At 41.7% G+C, this 18,446-nt stretch overlaps 2 protein-coding genes and 1 non-coding gene across 4 annotated transcripts; 2 read left to right on the top strand and 1 right to left on the bottom strand.

Moving 5' to 3' along the window:
* Positions 1–15: 15 nt before the first annotated feature.
* LOC121562362 (protein THEMIS2) lies at positions 16–10,251 on the bottom strand. Of its 2 annotated transcripts, none has more exons than XM_041874660.2 (6): positions 10,101–10,251; positions 5,229–5,369; positions 4,563–4,991; positions 1,321–2,501; positions 855–972; positions 16–628 (listed from the first exon to the last, which is right to left on the bottom strand). In XM_041874660.2, exons 1-6 carry the CDS (start codon positions 10,204–10,206, stop codon positions 525–527), a joined length of 2,079 nt encoding a protein of 692 aa, XP_041730594.2. In that variant the 5' UTR covers positions 10,207–10,251; the 3' UTR covers positions 16–524. The 2 variants fall into 2 exon arrangements, with proteins under 2 accessions (XP_041730594.2, XP_041730595.2); XM_041874661.2 differs by having other exon boundaries at positions 16–625.
* Positions 10,252–11,973: 1,722 nt separating this feature from the next.
* LOC121562364 (nuclear inhibitor of protein phosphatase 1) lies at positions 11,974–16,817 on the top strand. Its single transcript, XM_041874664.2, has 7 exons — positions 11,974–12,059; positions 12,256–12,316; positions 13,093–13,246; positions 13,438–13,664; positions 13,942–14,086; positions 14,420–14,484; positions 14,817–16,817. The coding sequence occupies exons 1-7, from the start codon at positions 12,007–12,009 to the stop codon at positions 15,168–15,170; spliced, it is 1,059 nt and encodes a 352-aa protein (XP_041730598.1). The 5' UTR covers positions 11,974–12,006; the 3' UTR covers positions 15,171–16,817.
* LOC121562369 lies at positions 12,690–12,849 on the top strand. Its single transcript, XR_005999489.2, has one exon. It is a non-coding gene; the product is annotated as a small Cajal body-specific RNA 1 (non-coding RNA).
* Positions 16,818–18,446: the final 1,629 nt, after the last annotated feature.

The raw sequence follows: 18,446 nt of genomic DNA, 5'->3' as shown, positions 1-18,446 counted from the left end.
CAGAAGTATATCATACAGTATTGATACCCAAAGCAATTATACATATGCACCAGTAAAGCTTTCTGTTGAGAATGAAGTTCCCCACTGTTATCACTCTGGCTTTCTTATATTGACCTCAGTAAGGTCACTGACACTGCCAGACTAGCATCATTGAGTTTTAAAATAGGGAGAAAAAGTTAGTTTCAAAATACACTGCTAAATTATGAAATATAACTGGACCTTAAACACCAATGGGTTTTTATTATGATAAGCATTTGGGGTAATCGATTGGCAAGTGTTGCTTGTGACTGCAGCAACATTAGAGAAAATGAAAACCAAGTAACAAAAGGTGGGTCCAATAAGACGTGCCCCTTTTTTGCACAGTCCCATCTCAAAGTATCCACATTTACAGTGGCTGGCTATCAGTCTGCATAGTTCTGACATTCAGTTGTCTTGCACCCCATAGTGTAGTCTAATTTATGCAACGAGACTAGGCTGCTTGAAAAGTTAACCCTTTAATAGTTCTTCCTGTTGCGGTGGCTAGTTCAGTAAAATAAAACACTGTCCTGTGCTCTTTTCACCATGTCGTCCATTTCCTCATAGTCATGGTTGCTGTCCATGTCTGCTTGCACTTCATATTTCGCCGCTGCTGAAAGACAAGTAAATTTTTGGCTTACCATACAATTTAGGTTTTGTGTAGAATGGTCATCCAGTGCAAAAACATTTACCTAAACAAATAATAAAACTACAGATAACAGTAAAATGTTCTATTAACAAGGTACACCAAATGCAGAACGATGAATAGGGTACTTTTTGACTTTGACTTCCCTGATGTCATAGCTCACAAGCCATTTACTATGTAGGACATACTGTACCTTTATTGTTGGGCTTGTGACCTATAGACTTGACGTAAGTGTTTGGCTGAGCCTTGCCTGATTTGACTCCGGTCATAGGCTTTCTTGGATTCAGGGGAGGGGCATCATCCGTGATAGCCTTCACGACAACAGGAAAATGAAACTACTGTTATTCTAGGAAGTGTACATGCTATGTTGAAAAAACAGGAACTACATTTGCATGAGGTGTCTGCATCAGCAAATAACATTTTCACATGTGAAGTGATGAGACAAAATAGTAACAGAGATATGTGGGGTGTGTTGTAACATGTAGAGAAGAGCTACCCAATAGCCTATTATATGAGGGGGGGGGGTTGCAAGGCAAAGTAACATAGCAATACATGGATAGTAAACTTTAGGAAGTCCAGCAAGGCAGGAGTGACAACAGGAGACGAGCGGTGCTATATCCTGCCTAGAAAGTACATAAGGTCTGAAAGGAAGAGCTTACCGGAGGCAGAGGAGCAGGGGGCCTTTGAGTCTTTTTGCTATGAAGACTTAGATCACTCAACAGGGAAAGGGTGCCGCTTTTGGGTGGAGGGCAGGGGGCGTATGGTTGTGAGGGTGAAGGGGTTGCCTTGGAAGGCTTTGATCTTGATGACGGCTTTGGTGGACGTGGTGGTGGGGGCTCATCTGATGTGGTGAGCTTTCTAAATTCGTAATAGAATGAGTCCGTCACCTCTGTAACTGTCTCCAGGTGATATTCTTGGGCCAAAGGCAAGGGGTCGTTAGTAAAGGACAAAGACATGTTAAGCCAGTGAGTGGGTATCTCAAAGCACCTCTCTGGCTTTCCTGGAAGGCTGGCCTGTATCATGGGCTGTATAGTAGACTCCTCCAGCCTCAGGGATGAGAACCCCACCAGAGGATCTGTCTCCAGCTCTGCGTCACGGCTCACCACCTTAACGTCCAACGGCAGAGCGAAGCCCTTGCCCAAGTCCTTCAGGCTGTACTTCTTATTGTCCGTGAGCTTCTCCACAAAGTGGCCCTGCATATACATGGGCAAGTGGACCTCCTCGCTCTCCTCCTCCTCTTCTTCATCCTCCTCATCATCGTCCACTTCTTGGAGACGTCTACATACAACGACCTCCACAGTCTGGTTCTTCTCCCCCTGGCTGGTTCTTCCACCAGGCAGCTTCACCTTCTCGCAGCGCAGCACCTCCAGCTGCTCACCCACACTGAGCGCCGGAAGCCCCTCCTCCTCCAGCTCCTCACTGTGCCGCGTCACCCTGACCGTGAGAAACGGAGCCCGGGTTGAGGCGGTGTACAGCTCGTACACCGAGTCAAACTCCCGCGGCCTCCGTCGCAGCCGCCCCCCGTAGCTCTGAGACACTAGGAAGTACTGGCGGGCCTTGCGCCCCTTGAGACCCGAAACCAGAACCATGGCTGAGGAACCACGCTTGTGAAGGACGAGAGGATGGCCCTTGTGTAGTTCAGCCAGCCAGGTACAGTGGAACAGAGGCTGGCCCTCATGGTGCTCCAGTATTTCAGCCATGGTGGGGAAGGCCTCGTCTGGCTGGGCAAAGACCTCGGGCAGAGTGAGCGGAGTCACAAATGTCAAGTCTTGGGATTGGGTCGTCACGTCGACCACATCCACCTCCAAGCTGGAGGGGAACTTGACTATGTTCTTCCTCACTGTGAGAAAATTAGAGAAGTTATGTTGAAAGGGTGAAGACCCACACAGTAAAGTACTAAGCTTGATGTTGAGCAGAACAGAAAAACTAAGCTGTACAGTGGGGGGAAAAAGTATTTAGTCAGCCACCAATTGTGCAAGTTCTCCCACTTAAAAAGATGAGAGAGGCCTGTAATTTTCATCATAGGTACACGTCAACTATGACAGACAAAATGAGAAAAGAAAATCCAGAAAATCACATTGTAGGATTTTTAATGAATTTATTTGCAAATTATGGTGGAAAATAAGTATTTGGTCAATAACAAAAGTTTCTCAATACTTTGTTATATACCCTTTATTGGCAATGACACAGGTCAAACGTTTTCTGTAAGTCTTCACAAGGTTTTCACACACTGTTGCTGGTATTTTGGCCCATTCCTCCATGCAGATCTCCTCTAGAGCAGTGATGTTTTGGGGCTGTCGCTGGGCAACACGGACTTTCAACTCCCTCCAAAGATTTTCTATGGGGTTGAGATCTGGAGACTGGCTAGGCCACTCCGGGACCTTGAAATGCTTTTTACGAAGCCACTCCTTCGTTGCCCGGGCGGTGTGTTTGGGATCATTGTCATGCTGAAAGACCCAGCCACGTTTCATCTTCAATGCCCTTGCTGATGGAAGGAGGTTTTCACTCAAAATCTTACGATACATGGCCCCATTCATTCTTTCCTTTACACGGATCAGTCGTCCTGGTCCCTTTGCAGAAAAACAGCCCCAAAGCATGATGTTTCCACCCCCATGCTTCACAGTACGTATGGTGTTCTTTGGATGCAACTCAGCATTCTTTGTCCTCCAAACACGACGAGTTGAGTTTTTACCAAAAAGTTATATTTTGGTTTCATCTGACCATATGACATTCTCCCAATCCTCTTCTGGATCATCCAAATGCACTCTAGCAAACTTCAGACGGGCCTGGACATGTACTGGCTTAAGCAGGGGGACACGTCTGGCACTGCAGGATTTGAGTCCCTGGCGGCGTAGTGTGTTACTGATGGTAGGCTTTGTTACTTTGGTCCCAGCTCTCTGCAGGTCATTCACTAGGTCCCCCCGTGTGGTTCTGGGATTTTTGCTCACCGTTCTTGTGATCATTTTGACCCCACGGGGTGAGATCTTGCGTGGAGCCCCAGATCGAGGGAGATTATCAGTGGTCTTGTACATTTACATTTACATTTTAGTCATTTAGCAGACGCTCTTATCCAGAGCGACTTACAGGAGCAATTAGGGTTAAGTGCCTTGCTCAAGGGCAATTCGACAGATTTTTCACCTAGTCGGCTCGGGGATTAGAACCAGCGACCTTTCGGTTACTGGCACAACGCTCTTACCCACTAAGCTACCTGCCATTTCCTAATAATTGCTCCCACAGTTGATTTCTTCAAACCAAGCTGCTTACCTATTGCAGATTCAGTCTTCCCAGCCTGGTGCAGGTCTACAATTTTGTTTCTGGTGTCCTTTGACAGCTCTTTGGTCTTGGCCATAGTGGAGTTTGGAGTGTGACTGTTTGAGGTTGTGGACAGGTGTCTTTTATACTGATAACAAGTTCAAACAGGTGCCATTAATACAGGTAACGAGTGGAGGACAGAGGAGCCTCTTAAAGAAGAAGTTACAGGTCTGTGAGAGCCAGAAATCTTGCTTGTTTGTAGGTGACCAAATACTTATTTTCCACCATAATTTGCAAATAAATTCATAAAAAATCCTACAATGTGATTTTCTGGATTATTTTTTCTCAATTTTTCTGTCATAGTTGACGTGTACCTATGATGAAAATTACAGGCCTCTCTCATCTTTTTAAGTGGGAGAACTTGCACAATTGGTGGCTGACTAAATACTTTTTTTTCCCCACTGTATGTTCAAAATGTACAATCTTGTAGTGTAATGATTTGTGAAAAAGAAATGCAGGCCAATAGCTTTGATGATGTGCTCCTCAGGCAACACTTCTCTCACGTCTATATTCTAACATGATATCTCAGTGTTTTTTCATTGGCTAAGGAAGTATGCCGTTGGTTGACTCAGAACCAGGTTCTACTCACAGTGCATGATGGCCTGAACCTGGTATATGGGGCTGAAGACTAGCGATCCCCCGTACTTGGTCTTCTTGCTGAAGCAAAAGTGCCGGCTACAGAGGTGGGGTGAGGACATGATCTCCTGGAGGGTGTAGGTCTGGTCACTCTCACACTCATAGAACTCCCCACGGCAGGAGAAGGGGACTAGCACTTCAGCCGACGCCCCCTGCTGGCCTCGGAGTTGACAGCGGACGCGGCTCTCCTCACCCCCGTCCTGTTGCTCGATGGACAGCATGGTCACGGCCCTCCCGGCCCCGAGGGTGAAATTCTCAAAGGTCAGCTCACATCGGCTGGTGAAGGTGAAGGGAAGACAGGTGTCCAGGCCTACAGGCCTCAGGCTCACCATCTCCTCTACTGTGCTGTATGGCATCTCCTCTGGAACCAGCTTGAACAGATCTGAGAAGGAGAGTCCGCAATGAGGCCATGAATAACACAGCATTGATTAAGGGACTTTATTAGAATTGATTAAAGATATTACCATGGTTAATAAAGAATTGGGGGGCTCACATACATATAATTACTAGAACTGCCATTCTTGGTCCAGTCAATGATCTGTGCTAGGTGGACCGGAGGCATTTCTTTTTCTATTTCTAGCCCTGGCTAAGTGCATTTGTTGAAAACCATAAGCCTCACCTGCATGGTTGAGGGGCAGCTCAAAATTCTCATTGTTGCTGATGTCCTCACAGCTGACAGAAAGGAGCTCGATGTTGATGACCTTCACCAGGTCCCCCGTGGACAGGCACACCTCGCTTCCCGACAGCTCATAAACAGACCCTATAAAGCATCAACACACCACAATTTCAGCTCTGATGACACTGCAATATTTGCAGCAACATGCACATACTGTACTTGTTGATTGTATTTTTTTTATTTATCAGAGGTAATTACTCAATAATAATGTCCCATTACAAAGCATGCCTGAACTGATGGAAATATATATTTTATATACAGTACACAGTATTAACTTCTCTGATCCAGGAACATCACTCATGAGACTTTCCCCATTTCCTTATTTGGCATTAAATTGCCTTTTCTTGTGGGGTGCAGGTAATTTATTTGATATATTGTCTCAATATCATCCTGGTTGTAGTCAGCAGTATGCGTCAACAATTCAAGGTAGTCTATTGACTGACCATCCATCCATATAACCAAGCATATTATTATCTATAAACCTTTGAACATGTGATATTACATACACTCCTCTACGTATTTATTTTGACAGTGAAGCAAAAACATTTCATTTGGCTCTATACTCCAGCATTTTGGATTTGAGATCAAATGTTTCATGAGGTGACAGTACAGAATGTCACCTTTTATTTGAGGTTATTTTCATACATATCTGTTTGACTGTTTAGAAATGAAAGCACTTTATATATCTAGTCCTCCCATTTCAAGGTGTCATAAGTATTTGGACAAATTCACTTATATGTGTATTAAAGTAGTCAATTTTTTAAAATGTTGCTCACATATTCCTAGCTTGTGACTACAAACTTGTTGAATGCATTTGCCGTTTGTTTTGGTTGTGTTTCGGATTATGTTGTGTCCAATAGAAGTCAAATCAAAGTTTATTGGTCGCCTACACAGTTTTGCATATGTTATTGCAGGTGCAGCGAAATGCTTATGTTTCTAGCTCCAACAGTGCAGCAATATCTAGCAATACAATAACAATACGCACATAATCCAAAAGTTGTAAAAAAATAACAAGGAATGAAGACATCAAAACAAGCAATTTCAGAGTCCGGAATATAAATACAGTGAGGGAAAAAAATATTTGATCCCCTGCTGATTTTGTACGTTTGCCCACTGACAAAGAAATGATCAGTCTATAATTTTAATGGTAGGTTTATTTGAACAGTGAGAGACAGAATAACAACAAAAAAATCCAGGAAAACGCATGTCAAAAATGTTATAAATTGATTTGCATTTTAATGAGGGAAATAAGTATTTGACCCCCTCTCATCATTCCAACGAGGTGAATTCCCCTCCCAGTGGAAAGAAGCCACGGTCGTGCTCATCCCCAACACCCACCCCCCGACAGCCAACCAGCTACGGCCTATATCCCTGACACCACAACTATCAAAGTGTCTAATAGTGTGAAGATTCTAGGGTTAATGGTACAGAAGGATTTACAATGGGATGAGCAGGTTGTTACAGTATTTTTCAATCGCTTTGGTGCAATTTTCACAAATATGTGGTACATTTTCACAACGCTTAGAACAAAACTCAAAACAGACTATCAAAAAGGCAGTTGTTTCAAAACTCTAAGAACAGCTCCAAATGACTGATTACAACACACAAAATCATACAGTCACTTTTTCACTAAAATACAATCAGTGTTTCATTTAGAAATACATGTTTCACATTGCAATACATGTTTGTATAAGGTACTTGCCTTTCACAATGCAATACTCACATTACTTTTGATATGATAGTCTTCTCATTTGTTAAAATACCTTTCATCAGAAGACCACTACACTGAAATCCTTTCAAGAGCTCTGCAATGAATTCAATGTGCCAAGATCCCATTTTTTAAAATATCTACAAATTAGACATGTCATCTCCTCATTTACTTCCAAGAGGAGGTTTAGAACTCAGTTGAATGAAGTTGAAACCCTTCTTGTCACAGCACAATCCATTAAAGGCAAAATATCCTATATCTATAGACTCCTTTCTGAGAAAGGAGGATCCTCCTTTACTCCTTTGAAAATAATATGGGAAAAGGACCTTGGTCTGACTATCAGTGATGAGTTATGGGCGGAGGTTTGCGACAGGGTATACTGCTCCTCTACTAATGTAAAAATGAAAGAATCTAATTACAAATTTTTGTACAAATTTTATTACACTCCCCTGAGACTCCATAAAATGAAAACAGACATTTCTCCTAATTGTAATAGATGTACCTCTGAAAGTGGAACCTATATGCATGTATTTTGGAGCTGCAGAGAGATTGCCAGATTTTGGCAATCTATACATACTGCTGCACAGAAAATACTAGATGTACAGTTTGATATGACCCCGTGTCTCTATCTTCTTAATGCCCAGCAGGACTTTGTTCTTGATCCTGACAGAGAAAATTTGCTCATGACCATTACATACTTTGCTAAGAAATGTATTCTTCTATTGTGGGCCTCTAATACTTCTCCTACATTTAAAATGTGGATTGACCAGATTGTTGACTTTCTCCCTCTTGAAAAGCTCACTTATGACCTCCACAAGAGACAGCCCAAGTTTGATAGACTCTGGTCTCCACTACTCAACTATATTTCAAATTGGACAGAGTGAATGGGGAATCAGGGAGATGGGCAGATGCGTGTTGTGTAAGGTGCTGTAAAAACGTAAAAACTAATTATTGGCTCGTCATCTCAGCTAAGGCTGGAAATAGCTAATAAGAACCTTGATAGTGCTGCTGCAAGTTCTATAATTTAAATTTTGTTATAATTATTATTTGTGTGTGTATGTATGTATGTATGTATGTATGTATGTATGTATGTATGTATGTATATATATGTATGTATATATATATACATATATAAAACAATTTTTTATTATTATTATTTTTTTAATTTTTTTAATTCACATCTGTGAATGTGGAATGTGTTTGGTTGGTTGATTGAAAACTTAATAAAACTTTAAATTGAAAAAAAAAAATACCTTTCACTATTACTTAATCCAACTGCTCTTAATAGATAATCACTTATCCTTTTGGTAAACCTATAGATTTTAAACTGGTTTGTCTACTATATACAGATTTCGATAACTACAGAATAAAAATATTTGTTTGTAAAATATAAACATATAAAGTATGATATACACTGAGTGTACAAAACATTAAGGACACCTGCTCTTTACATGACAAAGACTGACCAGGTGAATCCAAGTAAAAGCTGTGATCCCTTATTGATGTCACTTGTTAAATCCACTTCAGTCAGTGTAGGTGTAGGGGAGGAGACAGGTTAAACAATGATTTTTAAGCCTTGAGACAATTGAGACATGGATTGTGTATGTGTGCCATTCAGAGGGTGAATGGGCAAGACAAAATATTTAAGTGCCTTTGAACGGGGTATGGTAGTAGGTGCCAGGCACACCGGTTTGTGACAAGAACTGCAATGCTGCTGGGTTTTTCATGCTCAACAGTTTCCCGTGTTTATCAAGAATGGTCAGAGGACAGACGCTACACGCTTCAGCACTGGGTGGTCCCGTTCTGTGAGCTTGTGTGGCCTACCACTTCGCAGCTGAGCTGTTGTTTCTCCTAGACGTTTCCACTTCACAGTGACAGCACTTACAGTTGACCGGGGCAGCTCTAGCAGGGCAGAAATTTGACTAACTGACTTGTTGGAAAGGTGGCATCCGATGACGGTGCCACGTTGAATGTCACGGAGCTCTTCAGTAAGGCCATTCTTCTGCCAAAGTTTGTCTATGGAGATTGCATGGCTGTGTGCTCAATTTTATACACCTGTTAGCAACGGGTGTGGCTGAAATAGCCGAATCCACTAATTTGAAGGGGTGTCCACATACATTTGTATACATAGTTTATCTTGCATCTTTTGCTATTGTATCAACTGGTTGTTAAAACTACTAAATTGAGAATATATCATTATGTTGTATTTTGGTGATTAAACCAATGTTTTCATTATATTTCACAGTAAACTTATATTTTGGATGAATGGTTGTGTGGTGAAAGATGTTTCCAAACAAAATGAATGCACAATGAAAGGTTTTGAATGTAAGACTGGCTGCGTTACAAATGTTACCAGTTTGGAGTTTTGTACTAAGAGTTTTGAAAATTCACCACATACTTGTGAAAATAGCAACAAAGCGATTGAAAATAACTGTAAAAACTCAATGTTTTATTTTAGCAAAGTTGGAAGATGTGTTTGGAAGAAGGCCATTGTAGGCCAAAATGTTATCTTTTAACTTTGCTAAAATAAAACATTGCATTTTTAATGGTGAGCGAGCGTTGCACCTTTTCCTTTCTACGATGATCATTTTTTGGTTGCACCTCAACTCACGTTGGTTAAGCGTTCTCCACTTCTTTTCAAATCAGTCTAGATTTATGTCAAGCTTGGATTCGCAATACCTAAAGATGTTTCCACAGGTACATGAACAATGAGGGCATTTACTGCAATGTTGATGAGAACCTATGGCCAAATGCTCAAGACAAGCTTGATGCAAATGAGTGCCTGCTAAACGTTATTGTTAATTCATTTATTTAATTGGTTTCATTTGATTACAGTACACCTATGTGGTAATTATATCTGAACAATACATTTACTTTTTGCATCAATGATTATTACTGTAAAATATGTCTTAAATGATCACACCTTTGATCACACATGGTATAGAAATGATGGAAATAATGGAACTGGGGAGTGTAATAGCTATACTAATTATGAGACTTTTGTTCTATTTCTGTTTGTATATGTCAGAATTGACTATAGAAAACTGCCACTGACTGTTAATCAGGAGTTCATGGAGTTCATGAAAGAAAGTATGAAAAAGTCCTACCTTGAAAGTATACCCCAGAGCAAACCTGTAGAATCCGTGGCAGACAAGTTTGATCCAAGGATGCAATTAATTCTTGGAGGGACATAACTGTTTCAGTGCCTGCCATCACTGCAGTGCTGATCCGATGTTGTGCTGTCAAGGCTCAACTGTGGTTCTAAGAGAGGTGCCACTGATCTAACAGTCGAAAGCAACAATTTTATGAGGAAGTTGGCAACCGGATATTTTCAAGTAAAGTTAACCCCTGTGCTGTGATACTAGCTTGTGACGTCAATAAAGATATGTGAACCTGGCTTTTACTTCTTTATTGTTTGCTTATTTTATGCAGCCATGAACATTTTATTATTTGCCTACAATCAAAAAAGAACGCTTACAACTCACCATGTTTCTTATGGAAAAGTGATGGTTCCTAGCAGTACAGTATTACATTTTAGTCATTTAGCAGACGCTCTTATCCAGAGCGACTTACAGTTAGTGAGTGCATAATTTTTTTTAAATCACACTGGCCCCCCGTGGGAATCGAACCCACAACCCTGCCGTTGCAAGCGCCATGCTCTACCAACTGAGCTACACGGTGCTACATTGTGGATTTTTTTATACTATTCATGTTGTTTGCTGTATGTGAATATATTTTTGATAGATTTCTCACTATCAGCTGTAAAGCAAACTGCCCCTCAGGAATAATAAACATTCTCTAATCTACTCCATAGCAGTCCAAAGGTCAAATTAAAATACATTCTGCAAAAGTGTATTTTGATGATACTCTATCAAGGTAAAATCAGATATGGTCGGTGATAAATAGGAAGCTACATGAACATGCACCAAATTGAAATGTGACACTGCAACTTCCTACAATTTACGGTCTATGAATGGAATATGAAACAAGGAGGATGTTGCTCTAGTAGTCTATGTTCTTCTGTCCAGTGGATTTTCAATAAAAAACTGTCCATTTGACTGTTCTAACTGCTATTCAATCTGATTTGCAACTGCTCGGCCTCCGACCGCAAGGCACTACAGAGGGTAGTGCGTATGGCCCAGTACATCACTGGGGCCAAGCTTCCTGCCATCCAGGACCTCTATACCAGGCGGTGTCAGAGGAAGGCCCTAAAAATTGTCAAAGACTCAAGCCACCGTAGTCATAGACTGTTCTCTCTGCTACCGCACGGCAAGCGGTACCGGAGCGCCAAGTCTAGGTCCAAAAGGCTTCTCAACAACTTCGACCCCCAAGCCATAAGACTCCTGAACAGCTAATCATGGCTACCCGGACTATTTGCACTGCCCCCCCCCCCCACCCCACCCCATCGCCCTCTTTTATGCTGCTGCTACTCTGTTTACTATTTATGCATAGTCACTTTAACTCTACCCACATGTACATATGACCACAATTACCTCGACTAGCCGGTGCCACCGCACATTGACTCTGTCCCGGTACCCCCCTGTATATAGCCTCCCTACTGTTATTTTATTTTACTGCTGCTCTTTAGTTATTTGCTTTAATTTTAAATTTTTCTTTAATTAACACTTTTTTTTATTTAACTTTTTTTTCAAACTGCATTGTTGGTTAAGGGCTTGTAAGTAAGCATTTCACTGTAATGTCTACACCTGTTGTATTCGGCGCATGTGGCAAATAAAATTTTATTTTATTTGATTTGAAGTGAATGAGCGATAATGAAAGCTAGGCATAATAACTGTATGCTTTAGTGCGTGTGTGTGTGTGTGTTCACTGTTTTTTTCTAGAGTCGAATCAAATCATTGTAGATAATGGAATGTATTACTTTATTTTCATCCATTTGGGCAGAGGCAGAGATATTTGGCTGTCAAGGGGTAAACCCCACAAAACTACAAGTCCCAAAACAAGGGAGCATTTTACCCAGCATTCAATGGGATTGTGAATGGAGAATGCTGCAAGATGGCGACTAATGCAACTGCTACAAACTTACCATCTTTTGATTGTCCAACATGGTGAGAAAATGCATTTACCGGGATATTTACGTTGTACAAGACGCCAAGTGCATGCAAAATAACAAAACATTATTACATTTTTTATTTTGTAGCTAGAAACGTATGTATTTTAGCCACGTCTTGTTAGCTAACATGCTAGCTAGCTGATACATTTCACTGACTGGTGTGCTTAGCTTTTGGTCCTTGTTGTTTTCAGGGCAGGCAAGCCCCCTCCAGGACTCCATTTGGACGTGATGAAAGGTGACAAAATGGTCGAGGTAAGAGCTTGGGGCTTCTGGGACGAAAATTTGAACTGCCTATCTGTATTAGCAGCACTTTAAAAAGGCTAGATGATTTGTATGGTTGCTTAGAATATGGCTAATATCTTGATAATATATCTGCCATTACAGAACTGACTGGTTTACTTACTTTCTGTACTAACTGTACCAGCTCTATCAAAAGCTATGCTAGATAACCATATGATGTGGTCCTACGTGATGTAGTTTACCTATAGATGTCTATAGTCTAGACTGTCTACTTTAATATAGTAAACACAATATACAATATAGTCTACTTCAGTCTTTATACTTCAATATAGGTAGCTAGATGTCATTGTGTACTTAACTAAATAAACAAATCGATTATGCATGCATGCACTAGATACGGACCCGACTGCTCAGCCCAGTGCACAGTGGTGTCTGAGTTCCCTGACTGTTGGGTTTTAAGAAAGGTGCCACAGAAACATCAGCCCTGATATTTAAGCTCATGAGTGTAAAGGTGCACTCTTGAGTTATGGCTCAGAGGCACAGTGCTTTAAACTGTTTCTTACAGCTGGCAAGGTTTTCATTCAATGTTATCAGTGTTAGCTTGGTGTCTGTTTCTGATCTCTAGCCAACTCCTTATGGAATTGTCATGCTAAAACAGCTTGGCATGAGAATGAGTGATGAGGAGTTGGCAAGAGAGCAGAATTAGATCCGGGACCAGGCTATGGCGTTGTGACATGAGAAAATACACTTATTGCCCTATCTGTTGTTATGATGGTGAATCCTTGTAGAAACTGATCATCGACGAGAAGAAGTACTACTTATTCGGGAGGAATCCGGACATGTGTGACTTCACCATCGACCACCAGTCATGTTCACGCGTGCATGCTGCCCTGGTCTACCACAAGCATCTGAAGAGGGTGTTCCTTATTGACAACAACAGCAGTAAGTGAATTGTCTTACTGCAGCTAGTAAAAAGTACTCAAAATGTAACAGTTGCATCGCCTTAGAGGAGTGCACTGTACAATAAAGGCCGTGCAACTATAACGTTTTGTTGACTCTTTACTTCACTTACTTTTTATAAATGACATCCGTACATGGTATGTGGACTTGAAGGTTGTACATTACATCCTCAGCGCATGGTACCTTCCTGGGACACATCCGCCTGGAGCCCCACAAGCCTCAGCAGGTCCCCATAGACTCCACCATGTCGTTTGGGGCATCCACACGAGCCTACACCATCCGGGAGAAACCTCAGAGCCAGCAAGGAACCAATGCCGCCACGGGGGACAGCAAGGCCGGGGAGGATGAGGAGGGGTCTAAGGGTCTTTTAGGATTACCAGAGGAGGAGACCGAGCTAGAGGTGTGTGTCTGTGTGTCTTCAGTAGTTGGGCATTTGTCTGGACATGCTGGTAAGGAGGGTGTGTACTATTACCACAGTAGCTATAGATACTCTATGTGAAGCAGGACATACTCCGTTATCTTTTGTTCTGTCAGTGTCTTTGGTATTTTTTAGCTGTAGCTTTTTCCAATTTCGTGTATTTAGACTAGGCTATTCCTCTTAAGACCACGAGTGTATTAACTTTGTTTCACTTCTCCTTTCCCAACCATTCATCCATCCCCTCTCTGGGCTGTGACAGAACCTGACAGAGTTCAACACGGCCCACAACAAGCGCATCTCCACCCTGACCATCGAGGAGGGCAACCTAGAGATCCAGAGACCCAAGAGGAAGAGGCGGAACTCCCGAGTCACCTTTAACGAGGACGATGAGGTCATCAACCCAGGTAAGCTCTCTCTTCAACCCCATTGGCCTAGCACCCCAGTACCTAGTGCTGTTGAAGTATTGGTTCTTTATCTGTAGTTGAGGAAAAAGTGTTTCTGTGCCTGTCTTCATATTTCACAAAGTGTCTAAGAGACAGTTTTCTATTTTATGATTTAAAATAAAAAACGGATCCCAGATTAACACTCTTACTCTGAGATTCTTTGTGAACATGGGCCCTGATTTAAGTAATTACATAAACTGAGGTTGGCACACGTCCTTATTTTCACCCAATCTAAACCTGTTGCTTCACTCATATAATGCATGCGGTAACTCAGTGCTTCTTGAAACATTACAGAGGACATTGACCCCTCAGTTGGGCGCTTCAGGAACATGGTGCAGACTGCTGTCGTCCCTATAAAGGTAAGCCTGGGTTATATCCATAGTTACATGCTGACCACACCGCTCGCGTGCGTATGTTGATTTTGTCCACCCACACCAGACGCGTAATGTGTAAATGTATTTTGCAACGCTCGCGTGGGCAGTGTGGTCAGCATGTAAGCCATCTATTGCATGAAATGTGACACTGCAACTTTCTACAATTTGCAGTCTAGATTGTCGAGATCGTTTTGTACAATCACGCTGCGATTTAAGGAAGCCTATATTTAAGAAAATTGCAATGATATCCCAGAAACATACACTATACATAGCCTACAGATGAGTTGCTAATCAGTCTTTTGTCATTTCCACTCTAGAAACAGAAAATGGAGAGGCACGGCTCACTTAGTATGGACGATGTTGTGACAAGGCGCATCCACAACTACACCTTCGGCGGCGGCCTTTACGGGGACCTGCCACCCACCAGCCACGAGGGCCACCCTGCCGGGACCCCGAGCGGCGCCACTATCCTGGGGGGTCTCCCGCTGCCCTTCCCCAACCCGGCCCCAGAGGTGAACCTAGCCCCTGACGCCCCCCAGCCACCTGTCACCCTCAACCCTGTCCCCATCTCAGGCCCCTATCCTTCCGAGGCCCTCAACGAGCCCCGCAAGAAAAAGTACGCCAAAGAGGCATGGCCAGGCAAGAAGCCCACCCCCTCCCTACTAATCTAACCTTCTCCCTACACTATGGCTCTTTCTCAATTCGTCTTTCGTCTATTCCTTGCATCATCTCTCATGCATTGGAGAATATCGAAGATCTCTCCTCTTGGACCTTCTCCAATGTATTTTAAGTCTGAGGCGAGGAGAGAGGACACAAGGAATCCAGGAAAGACGAATTGGGAAAGAGCCAATGTGGTGTAGGCTGGGCTGACTCTCAGGGTATGGGCGGAGACATCAGGGACCATGACCCGTTGGAGGCGGATCGATTTTACTTCTAAGACTGTTTTGGGATTTTATAGTTTTGTCAATGTTTTCTACGTTACTTCTTCATTCTCCTAAAGACTTCAGTAGCACATTCCATGAAGACAGAAACACCACTCCTTCGGGAGCTGAATGTTTGATACGTTTTACAAATGAAGTCATATAAAAAAAGACAGTTCTTGGCAGACCAAGTCAGTTGGTCAGGTAAGAGTAACTTGTGGCATAAATCGGTGTCCCATGGCCGTGATATATTACCTCTAATTGATAGTCGGGCATCGTGCAGGGAAGCAAACACGAAGCGGATGTAACTTAGGAAAACAGCCCTAATGTTGGAAACAAACATCGTTGTCATCCAGATTCACATGTATTTATTTTCCAAGCTGCAGCGCACAATATTACAGCAGGTTTTTAAAGGACCTGGTTCGTGTTATCATTTTTGCCATGGGAAAAATATTACGATACTGGTATCATCACAGCCTAATTGTTATATGGTTGGTCACTGTGAGTTCCATATTACTATCTCCACTTCCTTCTATAAGGTCTCGATGTTTGTTTGAAGTCAATCTTTGGACGTAGTATTTTTGCTCAATGTAAACATGCATATACATTTCTTTTTGAATATCTATTTGTTAAACTTGAAATGTGAAAAAAACTGTTTTATACAAGATGGATTATTATAGGAATTGACAAAAGATATGTCCATTTTTCTAAAGACGGAATAGGACTATAGGTTTATATTTTTACAGTGCTATCAAGATGAGTGCCGCGAGGAGGAGAGACTTTAATGTTTAATCAGTTTACATTCACAATCAAGCTCAGTAATTAAAAAACAGTTAATAGACTGCGCAGAGTATTTTTAAATACTGTTAGCCCATTATCAAAAAGATACCAGTATGACCTGTGAGTTGCAACTCTGCCTGAATGTTAGTGAGTCCTGTAGTCCTCTAGATGGCAATATGTACAATGTAAATTGGCCTGATCTGAGTCACTGATAAAATGAATTGGTCACATGAGTTAAGACTAAGGTTCTCAGTTGGTGCAATTTGATGTTGATTGAGTATTGTTTTACAGGCCTTTTGAAATGATTCAATTTCATTTATGGTACACAACATGGTCTTGCATCAAAGCACCCATAAAATGACTCAATTGAGCTTCTTGATGTTCATAGAACTGCGTTAGTTTTCACACCAGGATAATTAATTCTTAGGTTGCCCCCTTTACTGGTTAATGAAACATTTATGTGATATTTGAGTGAACTTGCAAAAGCCATGCTATTTGTATCAACTTTGTACTGATCGACAGACCCGTGTGCCCAGACTTTTTGTCCCTCTTTCGGATGATATTGGCTTTTTCTATTCACATAATACACTGTAAATAAAAATGGAATTTTGTCACAAACATGTCTTTATGTGCGGTTTACAGTGTAGTGTCATTTTTACATGGTAGGAGCCCTATATCTTCAAACACCGTGATTCAATTGGGATTTTGTCAGTTATTTTTTTCATTCCAAGGATAGTAGCCATCTCAGTATCAAATACCAGTATCTACCAGCACGTTGCATGAATGAATGCCAGGTGTTTGGCCTGGTACAGAATATTCCATAGACAAACATTGACCAGGCAGACTCATTTGTGAGGACTTTGAACAAGGTCATCAATGTTGGTCAGAGCATGCCAGTCTGTCAGTTATGTGGTGAAGGCCATCTGAAACATCACTTACTGTTTCTCAATCCATCAGCTGGAAGATGCCCATCAAGTGTGACCCTTCACTCAGTGGCATGGATGCTAACTGTTGGGTGGTAAATGTTTAGACTTATTTACATGCTCATTTGACACCATAGCAGGGTTGGGGTCAATTCCCTTTAAAATCCAGTCAATTCAGAAAGTAAACCAAATTCCAATTCCAAATGTTCCGCATTGAAGAGAATTGGAATTTCAGTGTACATCCTGAATTGACTGAAATTGACCCCAACCCTGTACCATAGCATCTGGGGTGTATTCAGGGATTGGAACACGTTATTATTGCAGATAGAAATAGACTGAATTGAGCTGACACAACAGACAATTTCTGTTCTACGCAACACATTTCTATCTGAACGTTCTGCAACGTTACATCCTCCTGCACATGCCCTTGATGTGGCACCATGCATTGCTCATGTTCAGGATGGCTGCCTTTCTAGTCATTATGAATACCAGTCCAACAAGTCAAGCTTAGAATAATTTAACAACAATATAGTTAAGGTCAGTGACCTGTCCATCACATAGCAAACTCCCTGTAGTATTAAAGCACTGGTTTTGTGGATGGGCGTGGACATTTGAATCATTTTGCTTGTCCACTGCTTTCTCAGAGGGTTTCCGACCATCTATTTTTCTGTATTTTTGTTAAGTTTGTTCCCCAAATCACCACAACAAGGAAATAATATATTCACATCACCATATGGTAGGATTTACCATACAAAATGATAAGCATTGTAAAAGGGATAGTTTACTCAAATTACAAAATGACACATTGGTTTCCTTACCCTGTAAGCAGTCTATGGACAAGGTATGACATCAATTCATGCTTTGGTTGAGTTTCCCTGGCACAGTATTAGCATTTGTGGCACAAATCCCATTCAAGTCATGGGACTGATATTAGTATTCCTTGTGCATCATGTCCAAGTCGTCCAAAAGTATCTCAAATTGATTGTGAAGCTCAAGCTCACTTATAGATGATTTAAACATGATGTGTGAAACATGCTAATATCGGTCCCATGACTTGAATGGGATAGCGTGTGGAAACAGTGCCAGGGAAACTAATCCAGAGCATGGATTGCTGTCATACCTTGTCCATAGACTGCTTACAGGGTAAGGAAACAAATATTTAATTTTGTAATCTGGGTGAACTATCCCTTTAAGTGCTATGTAGAGTCAAGTGGCAGCAAGGGAAGAAGTGTTTTAAGTTACGTGGGGTAGCGTGCTGGAAACACCATACAAAATACAAACTGTTGCTAGGTAAACCATATAGGCTTGGATATGTTATGGGTAA

This window comes from Coregonus clupeaformis, chromosome 17 (assembly GCF_020615455.1).
Source record: "Coregonus clupeaformis isolate EN_2021a chromosome 17, ASM2061545v1, whole genome shotgun sequence".
Taxonomy (NCBI): Eukaryota; Metazoa; Chordata; class Actinopteri; order Salmoniformes; family Salmonidae; genus Coregonus; species Coregonus clupeaformis.
The sequence above is the reverse complement of the archived record's forward strand: the minus strand, read 5'-3'. Positions and strand labels throughout refer to the sequence as shown.